The sequence below is a fragment of the Bos grunniens genome, chromosome 8, assembly GCF_055505025.1.
Source record: "Bos grunniens cultivar Pamir isolate PY7600 chromosome 8, Bosgru_T2T1.0, whole genome shotgun sequence".
Taxonomy (NCBI): domain Eukaryota; kingdom Metazoa; phylum Chordata; class Mammalia; order Artiodactyla; family Bovidae; genus Bos; species Bos grunniens.
In genome coordinates this window covers 109,640,430-109,652,521 of record NC_141172.1, presented here as the reverse complement: position 1 = coordinate 109,652,521, position 12,092 = coordinate 109,640,430, and the positions used below count along the sequence as shown (strand labels likewise).

The 12,092-nt window shown below is 51.5% G+C and overlaps 1 protein-coding gene across 33 annotated transcripts in view; it reads left to right on the top strand.

Annotated features, from left to right (window-relative positions):
• The first annotated feature begins 228 nt into the window (after window positions 1–228).
• The window catches only part of CDK5RAP2 (CDK5 regulatory subunit associated protein 2), a 183,952-nt gene continuing 172,088 nt past the window's right edge, over window positions 229–12,092 (top strand). For all 33 annotated transcript variants that reach the window (XR_015168772.1, XR_015168771.1, XM_086413953.1 and 30 more), the window contains exons 1-2: window positions 229–474; window positions 10,292–10,359. Coding sequence is in view for 29 of the 33 variants with exons in the window: in XM_086413953.1 (XP_086270079.1) it covers window positions 419–474; window positions 10,292–10,359 (124 nt within the window). In the remaining 4 variants the exon portion in view is untranslated. The remainder of the gene's footprint in view (window positions 475–10,291; window positions 10,360–12,092) is intronic.

Here is a 12,092-nt window from a genome sequence, read left to right as displayed (position 1 = left end):
TTAACGGCCCAAATCTGGTTCAGCCCTCAACAAAGATGGCACCTGCGCTAGGCTCGGCCCGCGTGCCCTCACTAAAAATGGCGGTCCACCTCTCTTTCCTTTGGTCTTTCTGGTACAAGTGCAGGCTCTCTGCCCTTAGTTAAGATGGCGTCCCGCCAGCGCTTCCCTGCCCGGTCTCCTGGCCAGTCCGGTTGGCTTCACCGCGCGCGCTTCGGCGACCCCGCCTCGTTTCCGTAGGAAGAGGCTCCGGGAAAGATGGCGGCCGCTGCGGTTTGAATTCCAGCGGCGCCGCCGGAGTCCGAACAAGAGCTGGGTTGGAGGGGGCGGGGACCTGGGGAGCCGGGCGGGTCGCGATCCCGTGGGGGAAGCAGTGGCGCCGTCGCTAGACACCAGCGCCACCACCTCCTTTGTGTCCACGATGGACTCGGTGTTGGAAGAAGACGTCACCCTCCCCGGGACGCGTAGCGGCTGCAGGTGCGGCCCGGGCTTTGTGGGTTCGCGGTAACCGGGCCGGGGTTCCCACGGATGGGGGTTCGCTCCATCCGAGACTCGAGGTTTGCTCCTGATGGGGTTTGAGGGTTCCTGACGTGGAGAGTGTGTGAGATGGATTTCTTCGGGGGCGATCTCTTTGGGGACCCGCCCACTGATAACTGAGTGTAGGTGGTTGAGGGTCCCTACCTGCATCGCCCCCATGTCTCATTTTGGGACATACTTTGAAAAGGAGATGAGGGACAAGTAAGGGGTTCTCTGAAAGAGAGGGAGATGGAACCTCTTGGAGCATGCAGTTAGTGAGGGCTGGTTGAGGGACGGGGACCTTGAGGGTACTTGATGCCTCTTTGTGGTTTGGGGGTTTGCTTTCCTTGTCGGGAGTGTAGTTGGTCTGTCCAGACTTTGCTTATGGTTCACATAGTGTCCACCAAGACTCAGGCCATGGGGTGCAGTGGTTAAGAACCTCGGCTGGAGTTGAACAGAACTGATTCAAGTCCAGTTCTTTAACTAGCTGTGTGACTTTGATGAAATGACTTAATCTACTTTCCCATCTGTTAAATGGGGCTGGTAGTAATATCCACCCAACAGAGTTGGGGTGAGGATTAGACGAGAAGATGCTTGCCCAGCAATTTGCTTGGCAGGTGTAGTGCCTGGCATATTGTTGCTGCTGCTAAGTCGCTTCAGTTGTGTCTGGCTCTGTGTGACCCCATAGACGGCAGCCCACCAGGCTCCCTGTCCCTGGGATTCTCCAGGCAAGAATACTGGAGTGGGTTGCCATTTCCTTCTCTGATGCATGAAAGTGAAAAGTGAAAGTGAAGTCGCTCAGTCATGTCCGACTCTTAGTGACCCCATGGACTGCAGCCCTCCAGGCTCCTCTGTCCATGGGATTTTCCAGGCAAGAGTACTGGAGTGGGGTGCCATTGCCTTCTCTGGCCTGGCATATTATCAGTGCTTTAAAAATGATTTGGTCCCACCATTATCACCACCACCATCGTCGTGGTCATCAACAACAGTAGTACAAATTGGGGGATAATGGCCGAATGAACCTGTCCCAAGAGGCAGTTGGAGACCACTGCTGGTGGGTTGGGGTCTCTCTTGGGAGGAAGGCCTGAAAAGGCCCCGCACGGCTATGGAGTTGGGCCCCTTTGCTTGTCTGGGGCTCCCGGATGGGGAGAGGGTAGAAGGACTCAGAGGACAGCCCAGAGAATCTGTGGCATTTGTCTAGTTCTGCCAGGAACAGGCTGCCTCTTTTGGTCAACAGATCCTAACTGAAAGGGTGACATGTTATTTGTTGTGTGCATATCTGGATGCTTTTAAGAGTCAAATGGACACAATTAATTCCTGAAGAGCAGACATTAACAGGTACTATCTTGGCCAAACCTGGACAAATGGTTGCTCTGTTTATTGAGAGCCTAACACAGAAACCATTTATATGGATGACAGAGGATGAGATGGTTGGATGGCATCATCGACTCAATGAACGTGAGTGTGAGCAAACTCTGGGAGATGGCGAAGGAGTGGGAAGCCTGGTGCGCTGCAGCCACGGGGCCCCGAAGAGCCGGACCTGACTTGGCGACGGAACAGTTTTATCAGACACAGAGTCAGGCCCTTTGAAGCTCCTGCTGGTAGAATCCTGAGGCGATTTGTCATGTTCCTTTCTCATCGTCTTTCTGCCACTGCCTGGGTGTATTGTGGGTTTCCCTGGGAGCTCAGTCGGTAAGTGGTATATCACCCCTCACCTGGATTGTCCTGGTTGCCTTCACACCTCTGATAGCCTTTTATACTACAGCTCAAAAGCGCATTTTAAAAGTACAAATCTGATCATCACAGTCTGCCGCTTTATATGTTTAATGCCTTTCACTGCCATTAAGTTTAGTAAAGTCTGCTATTACTCAGGGCTTCCCAGGTGGCTCAGTAGCAAAGAATCTGCCGGCCAGTGCAGGAGACTCAAGAGTCTCCCTGGGTGGGGAAGATCTCCTGGAGTAGGAAATGGTTAACGCACTCTAGTATTCTTGCCTATGAAAATTCCATGGACAGAGGAGCCTGGAGGCCTGCAGTCCACGGGGTTGCAGAGAGTCAGGCACATCACTCTCTCAGGCAGCTTTTCACATCTCAGTACCAGTTTTGGAACCTTGTTCAGTCGCTCAGTTGTGTCCTACTCTTTGAGACCCCGTGGACTGCAGCACACCAAGCTTCCCTGTCCATCACCACCTCCCGGAGCTTGCTCAAACTCACGTCCGGTGAGTCGGTGATGAAATCCAACCATTTCGTCCTCTGTCGTCCCCTTCTCCTCCTGCCCTCAGTCTTTCCCAGCATCAGGGTCTTTTCCGATGAGTTGGCTCTTTGCATCAGGTGGCCAAAGTATTGGAGCTTCAGCCTAGACCTAGCTGGGTTTCCATCCCAATTCTGACACTTAACAATCATGTGACCTTGGGCTCACCCTCTGTGAGCCTCAGTTTTCATCATCTGTAAAATGGATGAGTCTAAAAGAGTTTAGCCCAATGTCTGACCCAGAGTAGCAACTCAACAAAACATCAAATATTTTCCTTGCCCTCCTTTCCCTCCTTTGCTGGTAACCCTGGTGCTGCATAGATTCCTGAGCTAATCTCTTACCTGCTTAAGACTCTCCCTGGCTCCCTTCTGCCCTCAGGATCAAGTTCTTTAATGTGGCTTTTGAGCTCCTTTGTACTGTGGCCCCATCCACCTCACTAGGCTCCTGTCTTCCCTCTCCCTTCCCTGTCTCCTCTCCAAGCCTGTCACCCCGCTGGCTGCCAAACTGTTATGAATGATCTGCCTTGTTCTTTCTGCTGCTGGGCCTGGGTGCCTGCTGTGCCTGCCACCTGAATTGCCCTCTCTCCTCTGCTTTGCCGCCTTATTTTTCACGTCTCGGTTGAGATGTCACTGCCAGGAAGCCTTCACTGACGTCCCCTCTCCCCACCTGGGCCCTCTATTCTCCTTTAGCCCCCCATCACTGATGTGTTCACAGCCCTTATTGACATCACTGAATTTTCTCTCTTTTTGACCACATCATGCCAGATCTTAGTCACTGGCCAAAGATCAACCCACGTCCCCTGCAGTGGAAGCTTGGAGTCTTAACCACTGGACTGCCAGGGAAGTCCCATGACTTCACTGAGGTTTATCGACTAATGCAGTCCAGTCAGTATATAATTTGAGCCATGTATGTAATTTAAAGTTTTCTAATAGCCACATTAAAAGCAGAAAAAGAAACTGCCGAAATTAATGTTAATAATGTTTATTTAACCTAATATTTCCATATATTATCATTCTAACTTGTAAACAAATAAATAGCAATGAGCTATTTTGCTTCCTATCTGATCTTACTGAGTCTCTGAAGCCCGGGATGTGTTTTACAGTTACCACCCTTCTCGATTTAGAGGAGCCACACCTCAGGCCTCAGTTGCTCCATGAACTGGCCGCCGCAGGCACAGCTGTCAACTTGTCTTTCCCCCAGACTCGACTCTTACTTCGTGAGAACAGGGCCTGCATTGTGACCATCTTTGTAATGCGACCTCCTAACCTGGTATCTGGCTCATGGTAGGGGCTCAGTACCTGTCTGTTAATTCCCTGAATGAACAATGGTCCGGAGAGGTGACGATTTTATTTACTTTTTCCAGGTGAGGACACTGAGGTTCAGAGGTGAAGTGAGCACCCTGAGATCCCACCAAAAAGTATGTGATCAAGCCAGGATTTAAAATCCAGCTACATATTCCAAAGCCTGGCTCTCGGTGCCCTATCCTGCCTTCCAGCTAGTTCTCTGAACCGATTCTGAGAGGATTCTGGGAGGATTTTGTGGAACTGCTGTGGGCTGGAACTGGCCCTCAAAGAGTCAGCTTCTCCATCAGGTGGTCCTAGTGGAGGAGAGAAACCCCTGGAACGTGAGGAATCTTTTTATGCTGATATGGATACTCTCCTGCTTGGTAATTTCCAGGCCCCGGTTGTAGAGACTGAACTGAAGTCTGATTGTCCTCGGCCTTTTGTTGCGTCAGGGCAGTGTGCCCTCTTGAGGCTTGATCACCGGTGGGTGCCCCAGGAGCTCCGGCTCTGTGAGGTTTAGGCCTGGATCCCGGTCCCTGAGGCCCCTTCATTAGGTCCTGCCCGATGGTGTCGAAAGGACTGGCTTTGTACGGCGCAGGACGCCTGCGTCAGAATCCTGCTTCAGCGGGGTACTAGCCATGTTGCTGGAGTTTTTCACGTAACTGTCCTAATCCTCAATTTCTCTTCAGTGACAGTTTTCTGTTTTGTTGGGTGACTTTGTGGACGAAGCAAAGTTGTATGTTTTAAGCACCTAGAACCGATGGGGGAGTACGTTCAGTGTCGGATGGTTTTTGTTGAGCTGTTACCGTGTTGTAGCGTTTTCTGGACAAAGTCCTCTGTGCCCACTCCCCTGGGTTCACCCCTTCGGTTTCATGCCCAGGATTCTGCCTCTGCCTGTGAGTTTCCGAAGGCCTGGCCAGGCCTGTTCATCTGTGGGTTCCTTAAGCACATGGCCATTAAGTGCCTCCTGCCTGGTTAGGGGCAGACCGAAAAAAAAAAAAACGTCTCCTATAGGTTTGTACACAGTTCTTTCTTAGGCGAAGAATACCTTCGTGGATTTTGTAGAAGGAGATTGAGAAAGAGGATGGCGGGATGAAATTTCTGGTGAAGGCTTGAAAGCCTGATCCAAGGCCGACCTCGGACTAGAGGTACCCCTGGGCTGTGAGGTTTGGGGAGACGCTCCCGGTCGCCAGGGTTAGCTCAGCAAGGGCAGGGAGCTGTGTGTGGCTTCTTCCCAACTGGATCTTTAGGAAGAACGATGTCTGGTACATAGTATAGGCTCAACAGTTATTTGTTGAATGAATCAGTTTTGTTCAGCCTCTATTTGAAAAGATAAATACCGTGAACACAGGCTCCCCATTTTGTAGTGAAATGCTGCTTTATAATCTGCGTGAAAAAGTGCACAGCAGAGTGTAAATGGTGCAACTTGTTGGAAGACAGTTTGGCATTAAAAATGTGCCTTGTGTTTTTTTAACAGCTTTACTGAAATGTGATTTATATGCCATAAAGTTTACCCATTTGAAATACACTATTCAGTGTTTTTTTTTCCAGTATATCTACAGAGTTGTGCAATCATCACCATAATCTTAATTTTAGAACATTTTCATCATCCAAAAAAAACCCTGTGCCCATTAGCATTTACTTCCAGTCTTAGCTTGGGCTGCTGTAACAAAAAACTGTAGACTAGGTAACTTACTGACTACCTGCGTGCATGCTCAGTGGTGTCCAACTCTTCACACCCCCATGGACTGCAGCCCTCCAGGCTTCTCTGTCCTTGGAGTTTTCCAGGCAAGAGTACTGGAGTAGGTTGCCATTTTCTACGCCAGGGGATCTTCCTGACCCAGGAATTGAAGCCATGTCTCCTGTGCCTCCTGCATCGGCAGACGGATTCTTTACCACTAGCACCGCCTGGGAAGCCCATTATTGACAACAGAAATTGGTTTCTCACAGTTCCTGCATCTGGAAGTCTGAGGTCAGGGTGCCAGTGTGGTCAGGTTCTGGTGAGGACCTCCTTCTTACTGTATCCTCACATGGTGGAGAGCAAAGAGAGGAGGTAGGAGCTCTGGAAATGCTTATAGACACCAGTGCCATTCCTGAGGGCTCCACCGTCTCCAGCTCATCTGGTCTTAATCACCTCCCCAAGGCTCACCTCCTGATACATCCCGTAGGTGGGGGCTGGGTTTTATCACATGAATTCCAGGGGACACGTTCAGTCACCACACTCCCCGTTTCCACTCCCTGCCCGCTTCCTGCACCCTGCTGCTGCTGCCGCCGCCAAGTCGCTTCAGTCGTGTCCGACTCTGTGCGACCCCACAGACGGCAGCCCACCAGGCTCCCCCGTCCCTGGGATTCTCCAGGCAAGAACACCTAGGCAACCACAATCTGCTCTGTCTATTGGTTTGCCTGCTCTGGGCATTTCATAAAAACGAGACGCTACAATGTGTGGACTCTTGTGAGATCCCTCGGTGTTGTAGCCTGTGTTAGTACCTCACTCCTTTCTGTGACTGAGGGCTGTTATAAACATGTACCCGTTTTTGTTTGTTCATTGGTTGCTGATATTTAGGTTGTTTCTGCTTTTCTGGCTCTTTTGCTATATCAACATTTATGTGTGTACAAGTTTTTGTGTGGACATAAATTTTCATTTCTCTGGGAGTAGGGTTGCTGAGTCGTGTGGTAACTCTGTGTATTTAGCATTTGGAGGAACTGCTCAGCTCTTTTCCAAAGCGGCGGCACCATCTCACACTCAGCATCCTACACTCTGTGTGAGGATCCTTATTTCTCCATGGCCTTGCCGGCACTTGTCATTGTCTGTCTTTTATTGTGGCCATCCTGTGGGATGTGGCATGGCATCTCACTGGGGTACTGATTTGCATTTCCCTACCAGCTGACCACGTGGGACATTTTTTCATGTGCTTATTAGCCACTTGTATATTTTCAAATCCTTTGCCCATTGAAAAAATATAACTGTATTTAGACATGGCAATTCCACTTCTTGTTATCTGTCGAAAAATCCTCCTGCTTGTGGACAATGAGACCCGTATAAGGAGATACAGCATTGTTTGTGAAAGGAACAACTTGGAAAAAAATTGAGTTTCCTACACAGTACCTGGTAAATAGACATCCTTTTTAGAGGTCTCTTTCAGACTGTGACCCGTGTCAACTTGTGAAATTCGATTTAGTAGGTTGGAACCAGAATTAAGCAAAAAAGAAGAAAGGAACAGAACAGCAGGCACTTGAAGAATGAAGGCTAACGTGTTTCCTTCTGTTGGTTGGGGTCAGTGAGGTTTGAAAAACGCTGCTGTAGAATGCTCTGCAGGAGTTAAGGACGCTGCTGTGGATCTGTTTGTACTGTCGTGAAAACATCTCGACACGTTCAGTGAAGACTCTGCAGAATAGTGTGCGCTTACACACGCGGAGAAAGGTCGGGAATGTCTTACTGACGAGAGTGGTTCCTTCTTCCGGGAGACCAAGATGCGAGTATAGTCAAGAAGAACTCGTCCGTCTCTTGCATTTATGTGTAGTTTTCTCTCATTAAGAACAGATGACCCAGAGTGAAAAGCACGCTGTTGAGAGACAGACCGGAGTGTACTTGGTGTGCGATTTCTGAATGGGACGTGCAGTCTGATCCAGGCCGCTCACAGCCCTTCGTCGGTGAAACGCTTCGGGGCCCTCGCCTGGACGGCCGCTGGTTGGGTGCCGCCAGGGCAGGCCCCGTTGGCAGCGGCTGAGCGAGGCGGGGCGGCGGCGAGGCGCAGGGGTGTCGGTTCACTTGCCCGCGGGGCTGAAGGCCCTGCCTCGGGGCGCTGGGCCCTCACCGCGGCCCTTGAGGGCGTGTGGGGCCGGGGTGGTACGCAGGCGAAGAGCATGGGCTCTGCAACCAGGCCGGCTGCGGTCTTTCAGCGTAGTCACTCTGCCAGGCCTCCCTTTTCCTCACTTGAGACAACGGCAGCCCTGAAAAAGGACTGCGGAGCCCAGGTGGGCTGTGGTGAGGAGGCAGTGCCAGGCCGCCCATCCCTGGGCGCGGGGTCCGTCTGTGCAGGCGCCCCTGCGGATGGCGGCCGCGGTTATGCTGTGCTCTGCAGGTGAGGACGCTGACCCTGACCAGGTGCCCTCTGAGTAGGAGCTGAGTGCCTGGAATGGGCCCTGAGACACCGGATTTTGGCCTCAACTTTGCTACCCAACCCTGTGTGATTTGGAACACATAAGCTCCTTCCCTTCCCGAAACTTGGTCTCCTCCATCCACACCATGATAAAGTCTCACCTCAGCCCTCTTTCTTTGCCTGGGTTTGATTTTGGATGGGGACCCAGAAAGCCCCAACCTAGGCCCAGAGTGAGGGATCAGAATGGATACCTAAAGCTGAAGGCTTGAAGCTGGAGGTGTGGCTGGAACCGACAGAGAGCCCTGATGCCCGAGGGTCACGACATTTCAAAGGGGGAGCAGGTAAAGCCCACATGGAGGTTTGACGGGAGCCAGGCCGGAATTTCTGCGTTTAAGAGCGGTTTCTTCTAAGAGTTGCAGTGTCAAATGGCATTTTTCATGTTTTGCCTCTTGGAAACTTGTCTAAGACCAGATTCTTTGGCTTTGCCTGCCACGTGGCTTTCAGCCGTGACTGGTGTTGGCTTGAGTCACTGATCGGCCATTTCCTCCAATGGTAGCGAATTAATGGCTGTGATGGAGAGAAGCCCAGACTTGGGGATGTAGAGACCAGAGTCGGCTGAGCTTCCCAGGAAGCTGTTTGTGTAGTTTTGGGGCCACTGAGCCACCAACTGCAAAGAGTGGTGGCAAACTTTTACAATTTGTTTAGAAAATGGAGTTTGTCCTAGTGATACTGGAGGGAGTTGAGAATTATAAAGAGTTAAAAAGGGAAATATTGAATATCTCTCCTTTTCTTACAAATTATGCTTTTTAATATTTCACTTGTTATGTGTACTTATAGCCTCCTAGTTTGCAGGAAGGATTTGAGGTGACTTTAGTGTACATGTGTTTTTTTTGTCTTTCAGTAATTGAAGGCATATCCTACTTAAGTTTGCTTTTTTTTTTCCCCTCCAGTTATCCTCATAGCAGACACATTTTATGTAATCATTTTCCTGATGCTGAAATTTTATGATATCTAATTCTTTTGCTTGATTCTGATGTTGAAGTTTCATTCCAACTCCAGAGTTTGATGATCAGACAGCATTGTCCTAGGAGCAGGATGGATCTGTATTTAGAGGCCTGGAAAGAGCAAATTGCCAAGAAGTCAAGCTGAACTTCCATCAGCTCCTAGTTTACAGCTTGGGAGAGGGAGGCTTTGTTGGGTTTTAGACATAAAATACTTGGATTCTGGACTTAGTTCTCTGACTAACTGCCCTGTGACTGGCTAGGCCACTGAAATAATCTTCCTTTGTAAAATGCATAGACCCTCAGGGAACTGGCCAGTTCTCGGAAGGTAGATCATTTACAAGTTATAGAGCGTTGTATGTTTCATGGTGACAAGGGTACTTTGCGCCCATTTATGGAATACTCACAGTATGCAGGGCACTTGCTAGACACTAGGTGTCTTGTTTAATCACCAATTACTCCGTGAAGTAGCTGCTGTTCTTTTGCAGATGAAGGAAGCGGGGTGGGAAGAGGTACTTGGCGGAGTTTAGAGCAGGAGTCAGGGAACTGCGTTTTGTGTTGAACCACACAAATCCTATCGTGGATTAGTTCTTAGCCTCCAGACTCACTGAACCTGCTTGTATAATTTAGCCAGTAAAACTTCTGGAATCAGTGAATTTTGCATTTTTGTTTGATGTTCTTAAAGCATCCAGATTAGTACCTGATACTTTTAAGCTCGTAGGCATATTGATAATGATGATAGTAGCACTGACAAAAGCAACGGTCGACGCCTCCCGCCGGCCACTCCTGTGTGCTAAGTGTTTATATGCACCAGTTTATTTAATCTTCACAGGTCGAGGGGTGGTGGCCCATGTACTGAATTAGTAAGAAAGTGTGACTCGAGTGCATGAGGAGCTTATGTTTGGCCCGGTGCCTCCGCGCCCGGCCCCTCGATGGCACACGGAACGCTTGCTGTGTGAATGAATCCCTGACCGAGCACCCTTACTCGGGCGTGAGCCACAGCCCAGCCCCGGAGCCTGGGTTCCTCACTTGCGCGCTGCCTGCCCTCAGGCTGGTGCCGCTGCCGGTCGGGGGCAGTGCAGGGGGTCCAGCAGGCTCTGCTGTTCAGGTGGTGACCCCTCTTTTGTCGCCCTTGTTCTCTCCTAGTGGCCTTGCCCTCGGTGCGCCAGATGACCCGGAAGGCATCAGCCCTGACCCTGGTTCGGGAAACGGTGGTAAGTACACAGAGTAAGACCAGGGGACGTGGATGCTTGGCCGTGAGGGCCATGAGCCTTTGAGCTGGGAGTCTGGGCCTGAGCTGCAATGGGTCCAAGGCCCAGTGCTCCCCTGGTGTGGCTTGGTGCTCCCAAGAAGGGCGCGGTGTTTAATGTAAATGTTGACCTGCTCCTCGCCTCCTTTCATAAGCACCAAGCTAGGGGACTGGATGTCCTTTGGGCCACACTTCGTGAGTTTCATTTCTCACCACCACGCTTGCATAGGGGGTTCAGCCAGTGTTTGCTGAACTGAATGACCAAGGGAGGTTGGGTGTTGAGTCGGAGACTCCGTCAGGTTCAAAGGCTCTGTTGGGTCCTGCTCCCGAATGGCTGGAGGCCCTGGAGGGCTGCTGTCCAGACCTGAGCGTGCCAAGGCCTTCCTGGCAGGCTGCTGGGCTCCGTGTGCTGGCTGGGGCCCGGCGTTCCTACGCGGGCCTGCCCTTCGGAGACACACAGCTGGGTAGACCACAGGAGACGGCACTGAGCAAATACGCAGTCTGCTGGGTTGAAGCTGGATTGTGAGGAAGCTTTCTGTTCTGCAGTTTGGGTTTTGCTAAGCCTTCCTCATAATTTTTGTTTCTGAAAGAAAGTGGATGCCCTCATCAGTGTCTGTGGGAAGTGCTAATAATTTGCCTTGTTGAAATATCTTAGAGATATTTTGACAGGTGTTTTTTTCCCCCCGTCTCCAGAGTAATGAGATTACGGGCAAAAAGAAGGAGTTTTTAGAGCAGATAACCTAAGTTTCACACGGTGAGAATATGTTAATTCTCCCTCAGGTTTTCCTTTAGAACCTGGCAACTTTTACTTTAAGCATGCAGTGCAACAGTTCTGGTTATTCTGCCTTCTGCCCCCAGGCCGTTGGGACCAGAGACTTGATCGGCCTGCTCCTTAATTCAGCCCTGGTGTGTTTCCTGCCAGGCTCGGGGCTCCGCTCCGCACTGGGGTTCAGCCTGGATCATGGCTCCGATCACGCCTGGAAGGCAGGCAAAGAATGGTCGCGCAGCCAGCTGGGGGTTGAGGAGCTGGGCGATGGGCTGAGAAGCAGGTTTCCCCTCAGAAAGGAGCGGGGCGGCCGGAGTGTCCCCGGCAGACGACCTGGCCTGGAGACCTGGAGGGTGAGGGGCCCTGGGCGGGGGCACGCGTGGGTGATAGAGCCGGCCTGTCTGAGCAGCAGGCAGGCGGCCATGTGCCCTTGGCCTGGCGTGCGGGGCCTGCTGGCCGCCCCTGCCGGCTCCCAAGCCTCTTCTCTGCTGAGCCCCGAGCGCCATGCCCTCGCCATCCTCTGGCCTTCGCCCCCCTCTACCGGCCACCCCCTGAAGACTCAGCTGCAGCCTGCGCCTCCCCGGCTCTCCCCAGGCTGCCGTCCCCAGGCTGCGTCCCTGCGCTCTCCTCTCTGAACCTTGCGTTTTCGCTGCAGTTCATTGCGTTTCTTCGTGTTGGCCACTTTAGGAGTATCCCGAATCGGACCGCTCCTCACCTGCCTTCCTTGGCCTAAGCACCGTGACCTCTGGCCTGGATTCTCCCCGCTTTCTCCTACCTGGTCTCCTCGTTTCTCTCTCAGCGCCTTTCATAAAGATCTGTTCTTAGCAAGGCAGCCAGAGGGAGCCTGTGGAAACCGAAGTCCCCCACGCTGCCCCTGAGCTCGTGTTCTGAGAGGCCCTACTCAGCCTGTGTCCCAGCACCTGCTCCCCCCT